Below are 27374 nucleotides of genomic sequence, written 5' to 3' on the forward strand. Positions count from 1 at the left end.
CTTTTGGCATTCATCAGCCTCATCTTCCCCCTCACTTTGAAGTTCAAATTTAGAACTGCCAAACTGTCCAAGGCCCAATACCATTTCATCCAAAGCCTTGACTTTTTAAAAAAACATTTTAGCATTTATGAATTTTAAAGGAATTTACTCTAGGCCTGCTCTATTGAAAGGCATTTTGCACAACGGCAGAAGGAAACCCCTAACCCTTTCCTATTGGCAGAAAAGAGCCTTACCTCATTTGCCTAATTCTGTAGGGTTAGGAGTCCAAATTGCAATATCGGTCACAATCTCATGCAGTAGCTTTGGAGACCATATTGTATTAAATCTCTGAATGGTTTACATATGAGTAGGGTTCCGTGTCCCTCACAGATGAAGACATGGATTCCGTGACTTTCCATGACCTCTATGACTTTGCAGTGACTCTGCAGCTGTCACTGTGGCTGACCCAGGGCTGCCAAAGTAGCTGGCTCTGGGAACAGATGCTCAGGCAGCCCTGCAGCCAGCCACACTGGCTGCTGCTGGAGCAGCTCTGGGGCCAGCTGCACTGGTCGGAGCTGGAGCAGCTCTGCAGCCAGTCACTCAGGTGGCCCTGCAGTCAGCTTCCCCCACCACTGCTTGGGCAGCTCAGGGGGGCAGCAGGAGCAGCTGCAGCTTGGCAGGTTCCGGCAGCGGTCCTAGGTGTAGCCAGAGCAGTGGTAGGTGGGCTGACGGGAGGGAGGTTGGAGCAGCTGCTGCTCGGTGGCCCCTAGCAGCTGGTGCTGCTGGCTCCGGGCTTCCCCGCAAGCAACAGCCCTGCGGGCCTCCCACAGAGCGGTGCCCCCCCAGCTACGATTTAGTCAGGGATTTTTATAGTACAAGTAATGGACAGGTCATGGGGTGTGAATTTTTGATTATTGTCCGTGACCTGTCCATGAAAATACCTTTGACTAAATCGTAGCTTTATGTATAATTGTGTTCTACTCCATGGGGGAAGGTTACCACAGGTCCTCCAGGACACAGTGGTAAATGATTAATGTGTATCACCGAGACTAAACAGTTCTAGAGGTAGTTCCTGAAGTAATTTGCATATACTGGCTCAAGCTGGGTTTTCCAGAGACTAGGAGACAAAGAGCTTTTGGTATACAAGCATGAGCTTGAACTGATTTGTGGCCTTCTTTCTGATCCAGCAAAGGGAGAGGAACTTTTGTCTAAGCGGGGACCCTAACCTGGTGCAAGATTTGGAATGACTTTCACCTACTAGGGCACCATAAGAGTGATTGGTGACTCTTGTTATGTTTATTGTGTTTGTTTAAATTCATTTGTTTTCCTTGTAATATTTCTGCAATGCTTTTACCTCAGTAATAAAGGTGCTTGCTTAGAAGGAGCTTTGTGGTAACTTGCAAGTGCTGGCAATACATTGTTCATAGCCCTTGGAGAGAGACCAATCCACAGGGGCTGGCCTTAAGGCAGTTTGGCTTGCTGGTGATATTACAGGGTAAGGCAGGAAGCTGTGCTGCCTTAAAACCCCTGGTCAGAAGGCATCGGGACAAGGGTCCCCACCCAAAGACAGGTGATGGCTGGAGACCTGACTAGACACTCCTGGGATGCACTTGTCCTAAAACTGTGACACCAAGCACCAAGCTAAGTCTTTGCTGGTGCGTGCTGTGCTCAGTAATGGTACTTGAGAGGTCCAGATGCAAAAAGAGCTCTGTTGCCCGGGCCCTTCTTTATTAGGCATATATGCCACTCCGTGGTCAATCCTGGCACCACTGGGAGTTAAACAAAACCATGGTAAATGTACTGGTATAGTGTGCACTGGGGGGAGCATCAGGTGTGTAGCCATTACTACTCATTGCCCATAGCTATATTTAATATCTGAAAATCTTTTTAAAATGTGATAAAATTTAATAACTCCATTAAACTGCCCTATTAACTTTCATACTGTGTGGTCCTATGAGTGATGAGTTTTCTTATTCATATGTTGTCCATTGATGTGTTAAGAAATTGTAAAGAAAGGTACAAATAAACTATATAAGGAGGTAACTTTTAAACTGTAACAGAGGAAAAGCAAGGAAATTCAAAGATTAAATGTCATCTTTAAGCTATCTTAACTTTAAATAGGCACTGTCCATTTCATTTGGAATGTGTATATTTTTTAAGAAGTTGTTCATGGTATGGCATGATCTCGTAATGTATTTTAAAAACCCCGCACAAAACTCAAAAACAAAACAAACAAACAAGCAAAACCTCCTCCTTTTGATTGCGACCTTTGTCCTATTGGAAATACAGTTTTACACCACACACACACACACACACACACACAGAGAAAATTTACAAAATGTAAAATACCTAATGATCATACAGTTTGCCTCACTACTAATGCACATTTGTTCCTTACCTTATTTTTTCTAGATTTCTAATCTAAAGCAAATATATATTTTAATGAGGCTGTTTTTCTGCATTTTTTGCTCAAATGTTTTGTGTAGTTCTTTAGAAAATACGCTTGTGTATCTCTCTCTCTCTCTCTCACACTCACACACACACACACACATCAAATTTGATTACTTATCATAAAACAATCAGGAGCTTTGTACATTTATTGATTGCATACCTGTAAATCATGGTTTTGGCAGTAAAGCTCTTTAAATATCTTCAGTTTTCTAATCATTATGCAAGAGTTGTGCTGTACTAAAGTGTGCTCAAAACAGCATCTGCTTCAATTTTTCCATAGGTTAGATTATTTTGACCTAATTTACTGTTTCTGAACCACCCTAGAGTTATTCTGTTCTCACCTGAGTTTCATTAATCAGATTTTTCATGCATTTGGTATTTTCAATAATGACAGGCTAAATTGATTGCATGTACCTTGTTTTTGTAGTTCTCTGTAAAGTACCTAGTTCATGTTGTCACTATACAAACAATAAATAGTGATGATAAATAGATCTGCAGAGTATCTTCCACCTGCTGCACTCCTTTCTAAGTTTTAGTCTATTTTTAAAGAACTCTTGTCATAGCCTACCGTAAAGATTCCAATTAAATCCCTGATTCGTGGTCTCATTAACAGTCTAATTTTGTATGTTACTAATTTAACTTCTCAGGAGTTACCTTCACAACTAATGCTCTATGTAAATATAGTTTTAAACTGAACTAAGTTCCATTGAAATATTGATGCAGGATCAAGCCCTAAATGAATTTTTTGGATAAGAATAATTTTGAGGCCAAAACAACATTCTTTTGGCTAATGCAGTGCTGACTGATGGAGAAACAGAGGGTAACATTTTACAAAAAACAAGTTAATCACCTTTATTTTTGCTAACTAAGTAGCAATACTGACAGACCATCTTACTGCTGGAAATTCTACTAATAAAGAGTTCAGTTACCGTTCTAACCAACTTTAGAAGCAAAGGCGTTAAAAGGATTAATGAGCTTTATTCCGGTCAGTGGTTACATTGACAAACGAGAGAGTCATATAAATTATTTGGCACTACTGGTCACTTTAATTCTTCTTATTTCTGTTTATTTGTTTATTACATTCATATTTTTCATTGATTTTAAGGTGAGTTTTGCAAAAGTGCTCAGCAGTGGCCTAATTCTACAACTTAAATCAATGGGAGCAAACTTTGGTTGCCTTCAGTGGGAACAGATTAAACCAAGCATTTATGAAAAATCATTCCTTTCAATACTTACTTATGGATATTTTGATTTCACTTATGAGATATTTCCCTTATCTGAAAAGCTTTTGTATGTTGCTCTTTAAAGTGATGGTTCCTGTGACAGATCAACTTCAGAGTGTCAAAAATTTCTTATCAGAAGAAATCTTAAAATAAAGTTACTGAAATATTAGGTGAATGTCTCTTTAAAGAGCTGATTCCAAAGTATAACACTAGCCTAGATACAGTAGAGATTTTAAAAGGAGGTTAATTAGCATTCCAAAACGATGTCCGTAACCCAAAGGCAATTGCACTGGGGATGAAGTAAGTGAGGGCAGGTGCAGGAAGGACTAACTGTTAATTGTGTGATAAACCTTCAAATTAACTTCTGAAGACGTAAATTGTAAAGAGCATGTAAGAAAAATTAGAACCTAGAGATTTTTATCAAAAGCCTCAAGTTAAGTCCTGAATGGAATTGGCAAACAGACAACTGACATTGCATGAAAGATTGGCTGCTATATTACCGGGGTTGGGGCACCTGTCTAAATACCTTGGTGAGAAGGGAACAGATGGAGAGGTCACAGATAGAGAGATCAAAGCAACCTGAACATGTTTAGCTGAGGAGTGGGATGAATGACACACCTACCTTGAAACTAATGCAACAATGACTAAACAGGTTTCAGAGTAGCAGCCGTGTTAGTCGATATTCGCAAAAAGAAAAGGAGTACTTATGGCACCTTAGAGACTAACAAATTTATTTGAGCATACGCTTTCGTGAGCTACAGCTCAAACAGAAACTCCAAAGGTGGCATGTGCCTGGATCTTGTTGAGGAAGACTCTCTTAGTTGAGATTTGGAGGAGAAAAAAGCTGTGATGCTCCATAGGTATCTAGGATTTTAGAAGAGCTAAATGAAGCCCTTCCCAAAATGGATCATTAGGTGGCAGGGAAGGCTGGATGTTACTCCTGACCAGAGGCCCCTACAGAAGATACGGCTAGTGTTAAGTGCAGATTTTAACTTCTTACAGCACAGCAGAGCAAACAGCTGAGAAAGAGAGACTGGGTCTATTCTTTGCACATCAGCAACAGAATTGTATGCTAAACTCTGATTGGAAGTACAATTACAATCAGTTATACCTGAGCACACCTACTGAACACAATGGGATTGTCACAGGTGTAATGAAAGACCTAATTAGACCCATGGAACCATTAGTATTTGAGGTGAGAAGGAAAAGACCCAGCTAGATATTTGTATTCCAGATTGTGTGGGCAAGACAGATAGTTAGAAAAAGTATATTTTATTCGTAAATTGAAAACACTTAGTCTGGAAGTGATTAAGGGAAAATAGAACCCATGTTTAGAGTCACTTTTGTGAAAAGAACTCCATTGATATCTGTTTGTTACTGTATAATTTAGAATTGTGTGAGAGACTAATAGCTTGTCAGATTCATTTCATTTTACATCATGAAGGTTTTTCTATATACCTTATATGCTTAGGTGAATATATAAATATCCCATAGATGCAGCAAGGATTGTCACTATTCATTCCTGTAAAATCTCATGAATAATAGACTTGTAACTAGAGGAGCAGAAGGGCCCAAAGAACTGCTTCTGGGTATAATTAAAGGAACATTAAATAATTTAATCTGTCAGATCTCACTTGCCTTGTGTTATTTGTAAAAGTAACGTGGGAGTAATTCTATATCCATTTTTTGATCGCCCTTCCTTTCCCATACAAGATGGGTATAATGACATGTACACTCTCCTCATCTTGGGCAATATATTTATTTATTTAGTAGACACGCGAACTTAAAAAGTACAAAGAAATGATGATTTACACTTTTTACATATTTGCTTAGGTAAGTTTTTAAACTATTATAGAATTTTTGGAGCGCTTTTATAATATACTGTAAAAAGCAAGGTTTGCAGAATAGGTACTGAACAGTTACAGAAAGAAAACACAGTATTAAAGCATTTCTGAACCATTTCCTTCCAGGTTAATTAAGGACTTCAGTGTTCTGTAAAAGTTTACTAATCTGTTCCCAGTTATTATTTGTTTGAAGGTGGTATAGAGAAAAACAGGAAAATAAACTTTTCATTGTATGCTCTCTGAATATTAAATGTTAATCTTCTGGTGATGTGCATGTGTTTATTGCAATAATTGCCCTGATTTACTGATGATGTAGATTGGCTGCAGTATCACCTTGAAATCATTTGGTGCTTTTTTTTTTAAATAAATTGTAGCCTCCCTCCAAACACTCATTTTAATCCCGTGTAATTATTAAAGTTACAGTGATAGAGTTCATACAGAATAAAATAATTTATAATGTTTCTGTGTCTAGTTTTTTCTTTATTTTTAGTCTTGAAGGGATCATTTTAAAATATAAGAGCCATACTGGGTCAGATCAATGGTCCGTGTAACTCAGTATCCTATCTCGGAAAGTGATTAGGGCCAGACGCTTCAGATAGAATGAACAGAACAAGCCAATTTTGAATGATCCGTCTTCTGTCATCCAGGCCTAGTTTCTGGCCATTGACGATTTAGGGACACCGGGAGCATGGGGTTGTGTCCCTGACCATCTTGATCCCTTTTGTCATTAATCATTAGTTTTTGTTGGGAGGTGGATGGAGGCGGAGTTACAGTAATCTAGTTTAGAACATCTGATATGACTTTTAAAACAAAAAGCAAAAGCAGTTTTATCAACCAACTATTTTTAAGCTGGAAACAAACTTTAGTTGCTGCCCTCATATGACTAAGTGTGGAGGGAAGATTGAGTTGCTCGTGAAGGACATTTTTATTTCCCAAGTGACTTGATTACCGTTCTTGAATTATGTTCATAACCTTGTGTGTGTTTCAGTGACTGAAAATCTGACATAATAAAAGATATATACATGGGTGCCTTAATTGTGCAAGCTCTGGAAGGCTGTGAAAGAAAGCAAAGAAACCAGTGGTGAAGAAGCTGAAATGCAGTTAATTCAAGAGCTGCCTTGGGGATGAGACCTCTCATAGATGAATTCTTATGCTCTGCAACTCTCTATTCCAGTTTATTCTACCTTCCTAGTGCCATGCAGCCTGGTTGAACAACCCTGACTTCACATGGCCCTAAGAAGTGGAGAAGAATGAATGATTTTATGATTAATTTACAAGATTAGGAATTAATAAGGAGACCTGGATTCTGTTTCTGGCAAATCATTTAATCTATCTGTTTCTCAGATCTCCATCTGTAAATTTTTCTTGCCTCACAGTGGTATTGCAGGAACAACTAAATAAATTAATGAATAAGGGAGTCTGATGGCCAGGAATATACACAGTCCTTCTTCAAATATGAGAAGTGGTTATTGCCTCTTGCACTCCCTCATCTAAGAGTGAGTAATATGGCTGAAATTTTAATTTAATTTAATTTTTTTTTTATTTTTGCAATTAACAAATGAAAGTTTATGATTTACTTGTGTGGTTTTTTTTCATTTCTGGTATCCCATAACTGTTTGTAAGTGACTGCATCTTATTTTCTAATTAGCACAACTTTACAGGAATGGGAATAAAATCATAGGGTTCACAAGTACTTGCAACTGCCAAACCGATTATAATGCGGCAAGGGTCTAGCGAATGTGGTGTGATCGATATTGCAACCGCAGCCAGTATCTTTGGGAGACATTGTATTAAATGTATGAATGTTTACATATGATTGTGTTCTACTGTGTGTGTGGGAGAGTTATCACATCTCCTACAGGAACTAAAAAAGATGCCCGGGGGGTGATTAAGTCTAGTCACTGAGACTAAGCAACTCTAGAGAGGTGTCACCTCTGGGGTGGCTTCAGATACTGTTAAAACTGGGTTTTCTAGAGACCAACAGACAAAGAAAGGGCTTCTGATATAAATGGCTGGGTTTACACAGGCTTCTGGTTTCTTTATGATCCAACAAACCAACAGGGCCTTCTGTCCGGGGGTGGGGGGGAGGGGGCAATCTTTGCAAAAGGGTTGGAAAGACTTTTGCCTATTAAGGTCCCATAAGACTGATGAGTGACTGCTGGTACTAATCTGGTTATTTTTATTATGTTTTATCTGTGATGCTTTTACCTTTAATATATATGTGCTTGCTTAAAAGGAGCTGTGTGGTAACTCATAATTACTGGGAATACACTGGAACATAGCCCTCGGAGAGAAAGCAATGCACAGGGACTGGCCTTTAGGTAGATTGGCTGCTGGTGATATCCCAGTGTAACCAGTGAGGTGTGCAGTCCTTTAAAAAACAACAACAACAACAACAAACAGTCAAGAAGGGACTGGAATAAGGGTTCCTGTCCAGAGATGGGTGATAACTGGAGGCCTGAGACCTGACTGGACACTCATGAAGTGGAACATGGGGGTGGGGAATACCCTGAAACTGTGACAGAAAGTATAAGAGCAATGGCAATATTGTGACACAAGATCATAGCCCATAGGCACCTGGAGAAGTGAAGCCCGTGACAGACAATTTCAGCAGGTTGCCAACTCTGTATATAAAACTATATAAAATACATCTGTTTCACATGGGCACAGAAATCCAGATTCATCTTAGTCTTTTCCATAAGATTCCCTATAGTGCAAATTTTTTGGTACTGGTACATGGTCCATGGTACATGGTCCAAGTTATTTTCAGCCTATCGGGTTTTTCTGCGGAAAAGGACCTAGGGATGACAGTGGACGAGAAACTGGATATGAGTCAACAGTGTGCCCTTGTTGCCAAGAAGGCCAATGGCATTTTGGGATGTATAAGTAGGGGCATAGCCAGCAGATCGAGGGACGTGATCGTTCCCCTCTATTTGACATTGGTGAGGCCTCATCTGGAGTACTGTGTCCAGTTTTGGGCCCCACACTGCAAGAAGGATGTGGATAAATTGGAGAGAGTCCAGCGAAGGGCAACAAAAATGATTAGGGGTCTGGAACACATGACTTATGAGGAGAGGCTGAGGGAACTGGGATTGTTTAGTCTGTGGAAGAGAAGAATGAGGGGGGATTTGATAGCTGCTTTCAACTACCTGAGAGGTGGTTCCAAAGAGGATGGTTCTAGACTATTCTCAGTGGTAGAAGATGACAGGACAAGGAGTAATGGTCTCAAGTTGCAGTGGGGGAGGTTTAGGTTGGATATTAGGAAAAACTTTTTCACTAGGAGGGTGGTGAAACACTGGAATGCGTTACTTAGGGAGGTGGTAGAATCTCCTTCCTTAGAAGTTTTTTAAGGTCAGGCTTGACAAAGCCCTGGCTGGGATGATTTATTTGGGGATTGGTCCTGCTTTGAGCAGGGGGTTGGACTAGATGACCTTCTGAGGTCCCTTCCAACCCTGATATTCTATGATTCTATGATTAATGTTTCCATGTATTCATGTAATTGTCCTCTTGTAGGCTACGTGTTGAGCATTCTGGCCCAGATTCAGCAAAATACTTCAGTGGGACTACTCAAATAAAGTTAAGCAGATGAAGTCTCTGGGACTACTCACATTTAAAGTGAATCATGCGCTGAATTGCTTTTGCTGGATCAGGGCCACAGTGCTCAGCACCTTGCAGGATTGAGCCCTAGTGTATGCCCAATTCATTCATTAACAGTTTATGTAATCTGCCCTGGCCAACTTCCAAGTATTGATACATTAGGAGGCTTGGGAGATGAAGTCAAAGGGAGGAGTGCATAGTATAGTGATCAATTTGATAAAAAGAATATTATTAGCTACTAAATCTGGATTCCACTAGCCTATGCAACATCATACCAGTGGAACTTTGATTTTTGTTGTTGAATGTTGCCCTCTGTGAATTCAGTGGAATTGTAAGAGTGTTGTTCCTATGGTATGTTAGGATATTATTTAAGCTGGTGATTCTGTAAAATAACATCACTTCATTGTGAGATGATTTACAACAAGCTGTGATTCAAAGGAGTGGACAACAGAGTAAAAAGGTGCTGCTGCAGTTATTTTTTCAAAGAAGTGGAAAACAGAACCGGGGAAATAATAAACAGGAGAATTAGAGACACAATGGGAGAGGGAAGAAGACACTAGAAACGTATTGGATCATAAAAGTTAGTGATGGGGAGGAAAATGGAAACTACGATAAATGCATGTGTGATGCTGGCAAACCAGCAGTCAGGTTAGGATCAACAGGCCAAATAACTGTGTAAGAACCTTAGAGGTTTGTGGAGGCATTGCAACAGGAATCAGGACAATTCACTTATGTGGGGGTATCAAAGAGATGTTAAAAGGGGTTAATAGGAAAAGCCCATTCATTTGTGTTGATAAGAAATCAAGGAAGATGCTGTGTGCATGTTTGTCTGTATCCTGTAACTCTAATTACCTCAAATATGCAACGATACTCAGTTGTCATTAGATCAAAGGTCTGTATTTAACATTTGGTTGTGTATTCACAAGATGTGTATATACTGTATGACTCAAATGAACATTACTTGTATCATCTTCAGCTTATCTCTCCCTGTTATAATGAATGACCGACAATTGCTTTATGTTAATCAATATAGCTGGGTTACTTGTGTATACATAGGAAAGAGAATTTTAACTTCAAGGAATGAGTCCTTGTGGGCTCAACAATGAGGAATCTTCGAACACATGCTGTGCTCACAACACTTGGCAGCCTGTTTCAGCTATAAAAGAAAAACCTCAGGCAGGATCCTGCCGGCTCTGGTCTGCTGAACTCTAACAGGGAAAGTTTAGCTATTGGACATAAATCCCCAAGTAATTACTTGGGATGCCCTGAAAGAGTCGTGAAGAGACTCGAATAGACTCTACCTCTAAGCTGCTCTGTGTATGTGTGAAATGTGTATATATATATCTGTGATATATGTCAGTGCTTTTTACTTGGTCCATTGCTTCAAATACAGTATATCTAATTTTGGTTAGATTACTTTCTCTTTAAACTCTCTATTGTGTCTGTAATACCCAAAGCAAGGTAGGCACTTTGCAGATGAGTTTCATTCTGTCCTAAATACCTTACTATCTTAATAGACAGAATGCAGAAGAATGTTTATGAGGAATATGAGGGGTGCAGTTTGAGTGCTTCAGTACTGAAGTTTACCAAGCTTTTTTAATTATATTAAAATTATATTTTCATTTATATTTTTAATTATATTAAAATCTAAAATAAACCAACTCTACCTTTCCATAGGCTTGTTTTGTTTTGTTGCATTTTAACCTTTACGTATATTTTGTAACCTCTTCCGCATGTGTAATCCTTTCCTCCCCTCTCTATCTTGAGTCTTATCTTTTCCTTTCATGTTGTGAATACTTAGCTTGTTCCCAGCTGCTTTTGTAGAGTTCATTCTTGCTGTTCCTGCTGTTTGTGGAGGGAGAGACCACTGGAGCCTGATGATGATAATTAATTTCATCACTCCTTTTCATTTTGATGCCTGATGATGGGATATGTACTATTTTGGAGATAAACCCTTTGCTGGTTTCAGAGTAGCAGCCATGTTAGTCTGTATCCACAATGCGTAACTCTTGTGGATACAGTACTTGTGGCACCTTAGAGACTAACAAATTTTATTGGAGCACAAGTTTTGTGGCTTATGCTCTAAACCCTTTGCTGGATTTTCTGAAATATAAATTTGGGACCAGATCCTGGCTGGTGTAAATCAGTGTGCACTAGCTTATGCCATATTTTACTAGCTGGGGATCCGGCACATCACATAGACTAAAGAAACCTTTTTGATTTTTCTGGTACATACAATATGTGTAGTAGCTCTAGCTTTACGCATATTGCAGTATTCACCCATTTGTAGTAACCATCAACCTTGTTCAGCTGTTTTAGTTGAAATGGTACTAGTAGGGTCAAATAGCCTAGGGTCAGTTAAAAATTGTTCATTAAGAAAATTTTGGAGTGCAGAGCGTTAATGTGTAGAGCAAAAAATCTTTCTGTTCATGTGTATTCTGCTTAGAGGAGTAATCGTGCTATTGTTTCACAGAAATGGTAACTAATTGTCATCTCTTGTGGGAGTACGGCTTGGCTGTGGGTGACAGTTTATATGCATACTAGCTTTTCTAAAGAGAAAAAAAGTTTAACTTCAACTTGTACACGAGCTGTGAGCCAACTTAATTGCAATACTCAAATAACCTAATTGAATTGTTTTTTGAGGGGAATTTTCAGCAGTGGGACATGGGCTAACTCTCTAGGTGTGGAGGGAAGAAAGGTTCTCTAGCTGTGGGTGGTGTGGTATTAAAAACACTAATTAGGTGCTGATTGTGCCGTTAACAACACTTTGCAGTTCTCAAGTTTTTTAAATTGTTAAATGAAATGGGTATGAAAAGCCATACTTGCAAATAGTAAGCATCTCCATAATAAGTGGCCAATATTTCCTTCTCTATAAAGGGATGTTATAAAGGTGACTCACATTAATTATTCTGATCAGTTGGTGAGGATAGAACACAAAGTAATAGACTGAAACTGTAGCAGAAGCAATTTAGCTTAAATATTAGGAAAAAATCACTAAGTATGGAGTGTTGTGAAATTATTGTTGGAGATAGTCAAGAAAGTGAAATGCTTATTTACAGGGATAGTTAGAAACAATAAAATAAAACATGCTGTGAGGCAGGGATTTAGATTAGATGAACCCAAGACCTTGATCCTGCATTAGGATCTGCTAGCATGCCTGGGCACTTGCATCCCTGCCAAGTTTCACTGACTTCAGGAACACCTCCTAAATTATTAGGATATGCTACATCCACCAGCTCCTCACCTCTGGTGACATTTTCCCTAACCCTGACCCCTCCCTTCCACCCAACATCTTCACTTCCTTCACCTGCCCCTACCAGCACCTCTGCCCCTCTCATGCCACTTTTCCCAAACTCTTGCTGCCCCCACCCTACCCTTCTCTTGCTCTCTCTGGAACGCTCACTCCATCTGTAAAAAAGATCACAGCCATCCACAAACTATTCATGCCTTGCTCTCTCCCACTCCTGGATCTCAGAGAGAAAATAGATCCTTTGGTGTCACTGGCTCTGCAGCTGTCCTCTTTTGGAGGCCTCTTCTGTTCTCATTCTCCCTGCTCTGGATCAGACTGTGGTGAGGGTGCTGGGCTTCTGCTCCCTTGTTCCTACTACTTCCAATTCTGCCTTCTTCCCCCTTCCAACTCTTTCTCCTTTTGAACAATAGTATATCCAACTTTCCTCTCCTCTCTCCCTCCATGTTTCTGTCATCTACTGTGCATCTAGTTCCTCCCCCATCAGACTTCCTCTCTGACTTGGACTCCTGTCACTCTCTTCCTCATCATCTCTTACACTTAATTTCAGTCCTTCAGCTTCCATGTTGATGACCCATCTGTTTTCTTAGCTGCATGTTTCCTCGCCCTGACCTCTTCATTTGACCTGCAGTCCTTGTTCAACTCTTCCATTCACCAAAAAGGCTGTTAACTTGACATGGTCTTTACCAAACACTGCACATGTGCATTCTCTCTCGCAGAGTGCCCCATTTCTGACCATCACCTGATCTCTTTCACCATCACCCATTAGCACCCTTTCTCATGCTCCTTTCAAACAGGAGGACTACATTAATGAAAACTAGGGGACTTACAGTTCAGAACTTTGGTGCCCGCTGCTATTCACAGCCCTATTGACTAAACTATGCAGACATAGCGTAAGTGTTTGTATATAGACAAGCCTTGAGATACAGCCTTTTGATTTTATTTGCTTTTTCAGCTTTGGCGTGTCTTTTGGGGGAGTTTCAGGATTACAATAAAGCTTGGGCTGGTGAGTCCATTCATCATAGATGTATGACTGGCAGTGAGTATAAGTCCATTTGGCCATGTTATTCTGTTCAGACCTAGAAATCTAATTCTAAGAATTTCCCAGTTGGTTTTCAATTTCTAGCATTGTAGTTATTGGTCTGTCAGAACTAGACAGTTTGTTCCCCTTTCTTTGGATTCCAAGCCCAGGACATATGGTTTCTTCTAATGTTTGTTTAACTGTTACGTGACAGAGTGGCAATTGATATTGATCCTTGCTAGTCTTCTGCTGTTTGTAATAAACAATATTGCTTTTTAAAAAATATAATATTTTTGTTCTGGTTTGGGTACGTTGAGGATGTGCTGGTTGTCTGTCACACTTAATTGCCAATACTAAAAGTACTGCTTCTCAATGACCACTTAAATACAAAGTTTCTGATTGGTTCATTTTGGGATGAAACAGAAGAAGGGGCAACAGCAGACGAACTTTGTAACCCGAAGCCCACATAAATCCATTATTTTATACATTTAGTTTTCTCTTTTGTGTGTGTTTTTAAATGGTTTAAAATATGGAATTAGAGTAAATTATTGTGTAATTTAGCACTTCTACTTAAAATATCTATAGATATTTCATCATAAGTGACTTATATTATTTACCCACAATTTAATAGTTTTTCCTCTTGGCTATTAAAATATTTGCTATATAGTCATTCGTGTTTTACTTATGTGAAGAAAAAATATTTTACTTATTATAGTTTAAGTACTCTCATTTTGAACTGTTTTATTTGTTTTCAGTATTATTATGTAATTCAGACTCATAAAGAAAAATAGCATTTTCTCCAGAGTAGATAACTGATTAGACTCTGTTCTGTTTAATTTGAGTACTTGATTGTAGTAGTTTCATATGTAATATGAATAGTTTACTGTCTGCTCAGTGATACTTGGATTTTTAAATGTTGCTAAAATGTTTTGCAGTTTCTCATTGCTATTTTTGCAAAATGATTCCTGCAGAACATAAATATATCCAAATTGAAAATGTTACTTACCCTCTCACATTTAAAAGTGAAACGTGTCTTTTGCAGGTAAGAATGCAGATGCTTCATTGATGTCTGCATATAATTGTTAGATTTTTTATTTGGCTAGATTTTCATTGGCTATATTATTAGCAATGCCTTGCCAATACAAACAGCTACTATTAGGAAAGTGTTCCCAAGTTAACCTGTTGGTTCTACTCTGTGAAACTTAAGAACAGGTTAGTTTTGGGTGTTTTTTTTTTTTCTCCCCCACGATTAGCACCAGAAGTATTTCACGGTTTAGAATTGCCCACACTGGTATTTCTGCCAAAAATTGATCTTGTACTCTCTGCACTATTGGAAAAAACATTTAAGAGATGTAAGACTTAAAATATGAGCACCATTTTTTGAATTATTATTTGTATTACAGTAGAGATTAAAGGATCCATCTGAAACTGGAGTAATGCTTTCAACAGCGTACATTTTATTTCATATGCACAAAAATATTCCTCCTCTTTGCTTTTCTCTTCCCTATATTTCCTAGTCTCTGTATCTGCCACGATTTCTGTCCCTAATCATAGCATATCAGGGTTGGAAGGGACCTCAGGGGGTCATCTAGTCCAACCTCCTGCTCAAAGCAGGACCAATCCCCAACTAAATCATCCCAGTGAGAGCTTTGTCAAGCCTGACCTTAAAAACTTCTAAGGAAGGAGATTCCATCACTTCCCTAGGTGACCCATTCCACTGCTTCAGCACCCTCCTAGTGAAAAGTTTTTCCTAATATCCAACCTAAACCTCCCCCACTGCAACTTGAGACCATTACTCCTCGTTGTGTCATCTGCTACCACTGAGAACAGTCTAGATCCATCCTCTTTGGAACCCCCTTTCAGGTAGTTGAAAGCAGCTATCAAATCCCCCCCTCATTCTTTTCTTCTGTAGACTAAATAATCCCAGGCCCCTCAGCCTCTCCTCATAAATCATGTGCTCCAGCCCCCTAATCATTTTTGTTGCCCTCCGCTGGACTCTTTCCAATTTTTCCACATCCTTCTTGTAGTGTGGGGCCCAGAACTGGACACAGTACTCCAGATGAGGCCTCACCAATGTCAAATAGAGGGGAATGATTATGTCCTTTGATTTGCTGGCAATGCTGCTACTTACACAGCCCAAAATGCCGTTAGCCTTCTTGGCACACTGTTGACTCATATCCAGCTTCTCATCCACTGTAACCTCTAGGTCCTTTTCTGCAGAAAATCCAACCCCTGAATCTTCTATCCTCTATCTTTCTATGCTTTCTCATTTTTGTTGATAGCACCTTACATTCTTTGCAAAGTGATCACATGTGTACAACCCTCAGTGTGCTCTGTGTATGTAACAGTCTGACTCACTTTTCTTCTTCATTCTCCATCCTCCATGTCCCCAAGTCCATGGGTGATGATTCAACTCACCTTTTCTCTTCTCTAAACTTTGCCCTCTCTCTCTGAAGTGCTACATAAACATGATGATTCAACTCAGTGTATTGTGGATAATTCAACTCCCTCTCCCAATTTCCTTGATCAGATTGGAATGGGAGGGACAATTGCTTTCTGCACTAGGGAAATGTTTTAATCTCTCACACCTATTTTAAATCGATTGAAATGTTTGCTGGGTTACATTTTGTTTTTTTGGTGGGTGGGAGATGTTTCCGTGATATTAAGGAAAAGTAAGGATAAAATGAGAAAGGAGGAGGAAAGAGATATGGGTGAGGAGAAAGACGCCAGCCAGCCATGACTGTAGTAGGGCATGGCACAAAAGGATATTAGGGAGAGGGGAATAAAATCCATCTTGTGGGATTTCAACAAAAATAAGGTGGAGAACCAGAGGTATAGGTCTTTGCTACTCAGGATTTTCTTCTTATTCTACTCTCTCTATTTGGGTTACATAAATCCTTCCATCATAGTTGGGACACTGAAATGGGGTTTTCTCCGTAAATTTTTCAGTATGATTAACCTTAAAAAAAAGCAATTTTCCAAGGAATGTTTTACTTAGTGACTTAATGTCCGTCGTCTACTTTCTCTTTTCAGGATTGTACAGTATATGAAACGGAGAATAAAATTCTTCATGTGGTGAGTAGTCCTTGGATTTCTATAAACACACATCTCTACTGTGTAACATCCATGACTTTATCTTTTCTTTTCTTAGCAGTAGTGTCTGTGGTGGTGGTGAACTAATTTGGGTACGATGCATCATTTTAAATAACCAGCAACATGGAGAATCATTAGCAAATAAGTAGGGAGATGCTTGAAGCAGGACGCTGGATCTGAATATCCCTTTTTGGAGAAGATTGCATCCAATTCAAACTCTGATTTGGGCCCATCTCTGCTGATAGACAACAGATATTAAAATGTGGTTATGGTCACAGAAATGGCTATGTAAAAATGACATTTGACTCAACAAATCTGCTCTCTAGGCATACACAGTAGCATCTGTTTATTTCAGTGAAAAAGTTTAAAGTTTATACTACTTTTTACTCCTGTTACCACTGCAGACCCAATAAAACTATGGGAGAATGAAACCTACTCCTCCTGGCTCATGTATCATTAGCAGAAATGCTTACTACGTTCCACTTGCATAATCTTTATTGCTGTTGATAATACGTCTGACTTTCAAAATGCAGTTTATGTTTGAAGGGCTGCTCAATGGAGGGGGTGAGGAGACAAAAATGTGAGAAGTTTTTCTGGAAATGATTGAGGCAATGAACGTGGAACCCCAGTATAAAATATTTAATTGCTTGTCAGACTATAACTATATTTTGGTAGGTATTGAGTTAATACTGACCATGTTTCTAAAGTCAGCCACAAATAGTGCTGTTCCTGAGAGCAAGTAGTGAATTGGTTTTACTTACAACACACTTTTTATTTCACTGGTCAGATAGACTTTGATACCTACTCTTTATGCTACTTGGAAAAGGAGTACTTGTGGCACCCTAGAGACTAACCAATTTATTTGAGCATAAGCTTTCGTGAGCTACAGCTCACTTCATCGGCTGCATATTGTGGAAAATACAGAAGATGTTTTTATACACACAGACCATGAAAAAACGGGTGTTTATCACTACAAAAGGTTTTCTCTCCCCCCACCCCACTCTCCTGTTGGTAATAGCTTATCTAAAGTGATCACTCTCCTTACAATGTGTATGATAATCAAGGTGGGCCATTTCCAGCACAAATCCAGGGTTTAATAAGAACGTCTGAGGAACAGTGAGGGGAGGAAAGGAATAAACAAGGAGAAATAGGTTACTTTTTATAATGAATCAACCATTCCCAGGCTCTATTCAAGCCTAAGTTAATTGTATCCAATTTGCAAATTAATTCCAATTCAGCAGTCTCTCATTGGAGTCTGCTTTCGAAGTTTTTTTGTTGAAGGATAGTCACTTTGAGATCAGAAATGGAGTGACCAGAGAGAGAGTGGTCTTCCTCCCCTCACTGTTCCTCAGACGTTCTTGTTAAACCCTGGATTTGTGCTGGAAATGGCCCACCTTGATTATCATACACATTGTAAGGAGAGTGATCACTTTAGATAAGCTATTACCAGCAGGAGAGTGGGGTGAGGGGAGAGAAAACCTTTTGTAGTGATAAACACCCAATTTTTCATGGTCTGTGTGTATAAAAACATCTTCTGTATTTTCCACAGTATGCAGCCGATGAAGTGAGCTGTAGCTCACGAAAGCTTATGCTCAAATAAATTGGTTAGTCTCTAAGGTGCCACAAGTACTCCTTTTCTTTTTGCGAATACAGACTAACACGGCTGTTACTCTGAAACCTGTCATTATGCTACTTAAGTACTCAAGTAAATTATCTTCATTTCTACTTCGCTGGATATGAGGCTGTACAAAAGATTTTCTATAAATATTTTTTTAAATGCTTCCAAATCAAATGTCTAGCAAGAGAAATTCTTCAGGCTGCTGACAGTTTTCATTTTACAATAACTGCAGAACAAAAAAGTCTCCTTGAATTCTTCAGCTGCACTGACATTTTTCCCCTGTGGGACAAAAAGTATGAGCATTTGTAGTAAGCCTGAGTTTGTCATCTTTGACTGACTGATTTCTACAAGCATTTAAATAATGAAGTTTTTAATGGTGCAGCCTTGGCAAAAAGTTGAAATGCTGCTTGTTGGAACTGTTCTTCTTCAAATACTTGCACATGTCCTTTCCAATGTAGGTGTGTGCTTGCCCCAAGCACAGTTGCTGGATTATTTTTCCTTAGTGGTATCCGTCGGATACCTCTGGTCCTGCGCACTCATAGCGCCAGTAGGACGGACCCTGCCGACCCTGTGCCCCTTCAGTTCCTTCTTACCACCTGTAACAGTTGCTGGAACTTCCCTCATTGCTCAGGCAATTTCTCCCACTGGTTTTTCTTCTCTTTCTCATGTATGTGTAGTTTAAGTAGTTAGTAAGTTTTGGATGCCTCTGCCCTTGCTTGGAGAAGCTTGTCCATTCCCCAGTGCCAGGGTATGTCTAGGACACCAGGCTGCAAACCTTGCACTGCCTATGGCAAGTCGATGCCCTTGTGCAACCTGCACTCCAGCTGTCTCAGGTGCCTAGGGGAAGCTCATTGGAAAGACTGTTGCCAGATCTGCAGGGACTTCAGACCCCGCACCAAGAAAGACCGGGAGGTGAGGTTGAAGGTCCTCCTCATGGACACAGCCCTAAGACCAGCATTGGAGTGTTTGGGCTCAGCACCAAACACTTCAGCTTTGGTGTGAAGTGCTCCTCCCACCAGTTTGGCAGTGATTCTCCTACCTGGTGCCCTAAGAAGAAGCACTGTAAGCACCAGGAGAAGAGTCGTTCCCCTGTGCCAAAAGGAAGCAGGCAAGGGGTTCTGGATAAAGTGAGACCCGTGTCAGGCTGCTCTCCTTCTTCTGCACTACAGCAGCCACCTCCGCCAGCCTCAGTACCCCCATAGGCTCTGCTATCTTCGGCATGGGAAGTGCCATCCTCCAGCAGACAGCGTACCAGTCAGTATGTGGTACTGTCAACCACAGAGGCATTTGTGGCTGCTTGAAACCTACTCATTCTCCCAGTCCTGAGGTCCCTGGAGATTCAGGACTCAGCACCACCAGTATGTATGAGCAACAGAGAGACATTTCCCAGCTTTTGTGTGGCACTACGGCCACCCTCTAGGGGAAAACCTCTTATGGTAGCCTTAGCTTGGGCCTCTCCATGGTGCTGTTCACTGGCACCAAGAGGGAACTTGGTCTCCCCACTGCAGCTCGTCTTCATTATTGGAGTCTGAAGAGGGATCCTACTCTCACCATCATCAGGACGGCCAGCACTACTCCCTGCTCTGTTTCCACTCTGCTCTTGCCTGAGTCGCTATGCTGCCCCTGAACACTTGGCCTCTGGGACCGTGAGGACCAGCACCCATGCAATGGTCTTTTTGGAACCTTGGGGGTTTCCCCCGAGACAGGGTAACATTTCAAGGTGTTCATATTCTGTGGCCTTGGAAAGTAGGGCACCTCTGGTACCGTGCCGTGAGACCCCCCCAACCTGGATTCTGGTGCTGAACCTCAAGAGGAGATCCCACAGGTCTCATTCGAAACAGAGGAAGAGGTGGAGGACCCTCAACCAGCCTTAGCCTTTTCCTGCTCATCCCCAGATGAGGCAGTGATGGATACTGATGTATTCTCACCTCAAGATGATCACAAGGCCTAGCAGGACTTATTGAAGTGGGTGGCCTTGAACTTGAATATCCAAACCAAAATGCTCAAAGAGATGACACATGCTTTACTGGACATTTTGTTAGCAGCAGGTCACTCAAGAGTGGTTCTACCCCTTAATGAGACAATCATGGACCTGTTTAGAGTGCTCTGGCTGATCCCTGCTTCCCTTCCTCCTACGGCCAAAAGGACTGAGTGCAAATACTGCGCACTAGCCAAAGGGTATGAATTTCAGTTTTCACTCTCTCCTCCAGGGTCCCTAGTGGTGGTGGCCATCAATGAGAGGGACTGTCAATGTCAAGTGGGCCCCACACCCAAGGCAAAGTTCCCCCAAAAGGTGGACTTGTTTAGCTGAAAAGCCTATTAGACAGATGGGCTAGATCTCTGAATAATGAACTAGCAAGCTAGTTGAACTAGGTCTCTATGATTTTAATATGTAAAAATTTAAGGACATACTCTCCCAAGATGCCAGGCAGGAGTTCTCTTTGTTAGTTGAAGAGAAGACATTAGCCCGAGTCTCGCTGCAGGTAGCCTTGGGTGCTGCCCGTTCTGTGGCCAGGTAGAAGGCCACAGCTGTTAACATCTGCAGAAGCTCGTGGTTACAGTCTTCGGGGTTTCCTCAGGAGGTACAGAAAACCTTCCATGATCTCCCATTTGAAGAGCTCTCACTCTTTTCAGAGCAAACAGACACCAAACTCCATGGATTTAAGGACTCCAGGGCGACCCTAAAATCTCTGGGGTTTATACACTGGCAGTGTCCAGAAAACACTACAGTCCTCAACAGACTGACGCTATTTACAAAGCCTGCCAGGCAAGACCAGCGGAAGAGGAAGAACAAAGGGTTCAGACATAGACCCTGTCCACCAACCTCCTCCTCAGGGTTGACACAATCTGCCCCAGGCCCTTGGGCAGCTTGAAGCCCTCGTTTTTACAAAACGCTCAAATACGACATCTCAATCCCTTCAGTTCTGGATCCAGTTACCCCCTTTTACAACCAACTCTGCCATTTCCTCAATGCCTGGACCCATATTACCTTGGACCGTGGAGTTCTAAGCACAATAGAATTAGGTTATACCCTCCAATTTTTAATCCACCCATCCTCCTTCAGGTACCCTTCTCACAAGCAACTATTGGAACAAAAAGTCCAATCCCTCCTTCGGGTAGGAGCCATGGAAGAGGTTCCACATCATCTAAAAGGAAAAGGATTTTATTCCCAGTACTTCCTAATTCCAGAAGCTGGAGTAGGGGGTCTCAGACCAATCCTAGACCTGCATCATTTGAACCACTATCTCAAGAGCTTGAAGTTCTGCATGGTCTCCTTGGCTTCCATCATTCCTTTGCTTAGTCCGTGGGTTGGTATGCTGCCCTTGATCTGAAGGATGCATACTTCCACATATCAATTTTTCCAAGCCACAGAAGGTTCCTAAAATTTGTTGTGAACCAGTTCTTGGTTCTCTTGTTTGGTCTGTCAGCCGCCCCATGATCTTCACTAAATATATGGCAGTAGTCATGGCTTTCCTCAGGAGAAAGGGAGTTCTTATATTCCCATATCTTGATGACTGGCTAATCAAGGTCCAGAGCTCAGTTGGAATCCAACATCCATCTCATCCAATCGATCTTTTGGGCCTTAGGCCTACTAATAGACTATCAGAAATCCACCTTTATTCCTGTACAAAGGATAGAGTTCATAGGGGTAGTTCTTGACTCTGTACGGGAAAGACCTTACTTCTAGAGGATTGTTTTCACTCGGTCTCGAACATAAGTTCCCGTTAGATCCATCCGGTCACCACAGTCTGGATATGCTTGAGCCTTCTGGACTACATGGCATCACGCAAATATGTGGTACAACACACAAGCTATGTGTCAGACCTCTCCAGGCCTGGTTGGCCACAGTATATTCACCCTTGCGACACCATGACCTTTGCAACACTTTCCTTGATTCACTGACTGGTGGTTGAACCAAAGCACAGTTTGTGCAGGAGCACCTTTTTCAAGGCCTCAACTGCTGGTGACCCTGGTCTCCGATGCCTAGGCGTTGGGTTGAGGAGCCCACTTAGGGCCCCTCAGGACTCCAGGTCTGTGATCACAAGAAGAGCTTTCTCTTCATATCAGTATGAGGGAACTCAGGGTGGTCCACCCCACATTACGGACAAGACGGTTTCAGTTCTCATGGACAATACAACTGCCATTTATTACATCAACAGGCAGGGTAGAGTGTGTTCTTCCCCATTATGTCAGGAGGCAGTCTGGCTGTGGGAGTTCTGCATCACACACTCAATTTATCTAGGAACATCTTACCTGCTAGGAACACAGAACCAACTCGCGGATTGCCTCAGCAGGTCCTTCTCCGCTCACCACAAGTGGTCACTTCGACCAGACATTGCAAGGGACATCTTTCAAAGGTAGGGGACTCCCCTTATAGACCTGATTGCTACCCATGACAACAGAAAATGCCATCAGTTTTGCTTCCTGTGGGGCTGCAGCCTGGGCTCTCCTATGGACACCTTCCTGTTAGCATGGACAACTCACCTGTATTATGCCTTTCCTCCCAGTCCATTGATACACAAGGTTCTGCTGAAGATCAAGGAGGACTGAGCATGGGTCATCCTCATAGCCTTGGCATGGCCCAGACAGCACTGGTTCACCACCCTGTCAAGCCTTTCGGTGGAGATCCCAGTCTGGCTTCCGCTACATTGGAACCTGATCTCCCAAGACCACAGTTGGCTGCTCCACGTGAACCTCAGCTCTCTTCATTTGACGGCCTGAAACCTCCATGGCTGAATCCTGAAGAGCAAGCCTCCTTGCAGCAGGTCTGTAGAATTTTAATGGTCAGTAGAAAACCCTCCACCAGTGTGACTTATCTGGCAAAGTGGAAACAATTCTCCACCTGGTCTTTCCAGTGTGGCATTCCTCCTGCACAGTCCTCATTGCAACTTATTTTGGAGTACCTTCTGATCTTGAAACAGCAAGGTCTGGCCTTTTCCTCAGTCAAGGTCCACTTGGCAGCCATTTCAGCCTTGCATCCTAAAATCGACAAAAGATCAGTCTTTTTGTGCGAAATGGTAATCAGTTTTCTCAAAGGCCCGGAGTCGGTGTACCTTCAGGTAAAGGAGCCGATTCCTTCTTGGTGCCTAAACCTCATCCTGTCAAAGTTTATAGGTACACCCTTCAAGCCTCTAGCAACATGCTCGCTGTTGTACCTCTTCTGGAAAGTGTCCTTCTTAGTGGCCATCACTTTGGCTAGGAGAGTTTTGGAGAGCCGACCCTTCACATCAGAACCCACATATACAATCTTCTTCAAAGTGCAGCTGCATTCGCATCCAAAGTTCCTCCCGAAAGTAGTCTCACAATTCCACTGCAGCCAAGCACTTTTTCTGCCAGTATACTGCCCTAAGCTGCATGCGAATAGGGAGGAACAGCGCCTACATTCCTTGGATGTTAGGCAGGCCTTGGCATTTTATATTCAAATGCCCAAAACCATTCCACAGATCGCCTCAGCTGTTTATAATGATAGCAAAGAGAATAAAGGGACTCTCCATTTCTGCCCAGAGGATTCCATCTTGGGATTACATTGTGTATCCAGGCATGTTACAAACTCATGAGAGACCCTCCTCTGGATAACCTGACTGCTTATTCCATAAGATCTTGGGCATCTTTGGCTGCTTTTCTAGCGCAAATTCCTATTCAAGATACCTGCAGGGCAGCAATCTGGTCTTTGGTGCCTGCATTCTTAGTGCACTATGCCATTATCCAACAGGCTAGAGATGATGCCAACTTTGGCTGGCAGTCTTGTAGTCAGCTTGTACTTGAACTCTGAGCCCATATCCTGTGCAACTGCTTGTGAGTTGCCTATATTGGAATGGACATGTGCAAGCACTCGAAAATGAAAAAACCTGTTGTTCTTTGAGCTGTGTTGCACATGTCCATTCCAAGACCTGCCCTCCATCCCCTCTTATTGGAGTCAGTTGGGAAGAAGAAACTGAAGGGGCGTAGGGTTGGTAGGTCCCTTTATACCGGTACTATGAGCTCTGGCACCAGAGTGCACTGGAGCCAACCCTACAGATACTACTAAGGGAAAAAATTCTGGCAGGTCTGTGCTTGGGGCATGCACACCTACACTGGAATGGACAATGGGCAACACATCTTGCAGAACAACAGCTAGAGAAAAGTTAGTAACTGTTTTTTTCTTACACACGCAGAGATAATACCCTGTATTTGTGTGTATGTGTGTATATATGTATGTGTATAAATAAAAATAAGAAAATATATTGAGTTTACCAATGATCTGAAACAGAGGGTGAAAAGTGAGGTGGCAATAGTTACAGGTGCTACAGCGTTATTTAGTATAGTCCAGACTAGAAGATTGTGGAAAAACTTCAGAGGAATCTAACAAAGCTAGGTGAATAGGCAAATTGGATACAGATGGAATTGTTGACAAATACTTTTCAGTGTGCATTTCCATGCATAATTTGAACTCCATACATACATCTGGGTTTTACTCAACTGTAACCACTCAGGAAAAAGACCTAGATGTCATTGTGGACAATTTAATGAAATTCCCTACTCACAGCTCAGTAGGAGTTGAAAAAGCAAACAGTGTTAGAATGTGCAAAGGATGGTATAGAAATAACATGAATACTGTAATGTCATTATTCAAATCTATGTTATGCACTCACCTGGAACATGAAGTTCAGTTGTGGTCACCCTGTCTCAAAAGAAAAACGTAGCAGAAATATTATTTAACATTTCTTTTGCAGCGGTGCTTAGAGAGATCAGCTGAGTCAGAGTCCCATTTTACTAAGGTATTGTATAAATATAGTAAATGACAGTACCTGTTCCAAAGAACTTGCAGTCTAAAAGACAAAATGAAGCAGGTCAAGCAGGGAGGTGGGGATCACAAGGTAACAAAAGATAACCTATCAAAGCATCCTATCAGTGTGTTTGGTTCTCATCCCATCAGTAGCAGGGATCACAAGTTGCCAACTACCTACCTGTTATTAGATGGCAATTTTCTGTATGCTTTTTGGTGAATTTGAGGAGACAGATGAAGGCAGAGACTTTATGGATTTTCCTTCAGAGATATTACCATATATGAGGGATGGCATAGGGAAAAGAGTAAAGGTACATGTGGGAGAAGCAGACAAGCAGGTGATTACAAAGCCAGCTTTGTAATAAGATAATAGAAGACACAGGTAGGGCAGGGCTCAATTTTTGAGAGTTTTGATGGTTAGCATGAGAAATTTGTTCTTCATGAAATGGAAAAAGGGAAAGCCAATGGAGGGAGTTTGAGAAGGGGTGAGGAAGATTATCGTAGCAGCAACACTTTGAATAGATCTGAGTGCGGCAGAGTTGCAGGCATTGAGGCCTTAGAGGTGGAGATTGAAGTAGTGAAGGAATGAGATGTTCAGAGATTGGCTGGGATTTTTAGCAACGTGGGCAAAGAGGAAAGGACTGGTCTTGAAGTTGTGCAGAAAGGCATGTTGAGATTTAAATACAGCCTGGATGCTTTGTCAAAGGAGAGGGCAAAAGAGTCAGAAAATAAAACTGAAATTATGGGCTTGGGTAGTAGGATGATGGGGATGCTCTCTGCAATAATACAGCGAGATTGAAAGATGGGGTGCTTTGGGAAACGGTCAGCAGCTTGCTTTTGGCCAGGTGGAGATGGACATCCTTGAAAAGATGTCAGAGAGGGGCTGAAATTTTAGTATGGATGGAGGAAAGCAGGTCTGCAGCAAACTCACAGATTTGTGAGTCATCATTTCAAGGAGGGAAGTCAAAATCACGTTTCTGAGAGTGTGTTTGAAAGGAAAAGAGAAGAGGTAAGGCAGAGGCCTGAGGGGCCCACACTGAAAGAGGGAGAGTTGTGGAGAAAGACTCACCAAATAAGACCTTGAGGGAGTGATCCAAGAACTGGGGAGCGGGGAACAGGAGAGGATAGGGTCAGGAAGGCCTAGGAATGATAGGATTTTGAGAAGAATATAGTGGACAATGTCAAAGTTCAAGGAGAGTGAAGATGAAAGCCCTTTATATGGCTAGGATGAGGTCACTGAAGATCTCTATGAGAGCAGTTTCAGTGAAGCGCAGGGAGTGGAAACCAGATTTGAGGTGTTGTAGAATGGGATTAAAGGTGAGGAATATAAAATACCTGGTGTAAATGGTGTGCTCAGTGAGTGTGGAGAAGAAGGGTAGAAAGAAGATGAGGCAATAATTTGAGGTCAGATCAAGAGAATGGTGACTAAAATGATTAGCGGTATGGAAAGAATCCCATGAATAATTAGAAAAACAGAGAAAGTTTAGAGGTATATAAGAGGAAAGATGAGGCAAAAAAACTATGTGGAGAGAAAGTTAATTCTGTCATACAAGAAAACGGGGACATTCATTTAAATTGAAAGGCAATAAATCAACAAATGATGAAAATACTAGTTATCCTGTGGAACTCACTACCACAATATGTAATTCCCTCCAATATTTCAGCAAACGTATCAACTACTGAAATACGTGCCAGGTGTTCATAAATTTCACTGCAGTAGGGAATCAACAGTTATACCATTAAGTTTGATAAAGCATCATGAATACTATTTGCAAAATGTCCTTAATCAGTAATGCAGTTTTAGAAAATATAAAAGGTATTATCTATTTCCTGAAAACAGGTGCTTTATATTGGTACCACTTTTCAATGAAACTCGACATTTCTGTGATATAGCTTGTGCTGAATTGGTTGTATTGAATACTAATAACTTCCTAAATTGCCTATAATAATATGATTAACACAAGAGTGCTGTTTGTCTGCTTTTCTTACACAGTGAGACAAAATAGTTGGTTGCCCATATGCACAATTTCAATAATAGTGCATTGTTTTTCATCAAGGATGAGGGGAAAGCTGTGGACGTGTTGTTCCTTGACTTTAGCAAAGCTTTTGAAACGGTCTCCCACAGTATTCTTGCCAGCAAGTTAAAGAAGTATGGGCTGGATGAATGGACTATAAGGTGGAGAGAAAGTTGGCTAGATTGTCGGGCTCAACGGGTAGCGATCAATGGCTCCATGTCTAGTTGGCAGCCGGTATCAAGTGGAGTGCCCCAAGGGTCGGTCCTGGAGCCGGTTTTGTTCAATATCTTCATAAATGATCTGGAGGATGGTGTGGATTGCACCCTCAGCAAGTTTGCAGATGACACTAAACTGGGAGGAGAGGTAGATACGCTGGAGGGTAGGGGTAGGATACAGAGGGCCCTAGACAAATTGGAGGATTGGGCCAAAAGAAATCTGATGAGGTTCAACAAGGACAAGTGCAGAGTCCTGCACTTAGGATGGAAGAATCCCATGCACCGCTACAGACTAGGGACCGAAT

The 27374-nt window shown here is 41.4% G+C and overlaps 1 protein-coding gene across 11 annotated transcripts in view; it reads left to right on the forward strand.

Annotated features, from left to right (window-relative positions):
* Positions 1-27374, forward strand: part of CNKSR2 (connector enhancer of kinase suppressor of Ras 2) — a 369205-nt gene that overhangs the window by 114845 nt on the left and 226986 nt on the right. For 10 of the 11 annotated variants that reach the window (XR_012160437.1, XR_012160435.1, XR_012160434.1 and 7 more), the window contains one exon: positions 16396-16437. The exons of the other annotated variant lie outside the window; for it this stretch is intronic. Coding sequence is in view for 7 of the 10 variants with exons in the window: in XM_073357190.1 (XP_073213291.1) it covers positions 16396-16437 (42 nt within the window). In the remaining 3 variants the exon portion in view is untranslated. The remainder of the gene's footprint in view (positions 1-16395; positions 16438-27374) is intronic. 11 annotated transcript variants of the gene reach the window in all.

This window comes from Lepidochelys kempii, chromosome 1, assembly GCF_965140265.1.
Source record: "Lepidochelys kempii isolate rLepKem1 chromosome 1, rLepKem1.hap2, whole genome shotgun sequence".
In the NCBI taxonomy this organism is placed as follows: Eukaryota; Metazoa; Chordata; order Testudines; family Cheloniidae; genus Lepidochelys; species Lepidochelys kempii.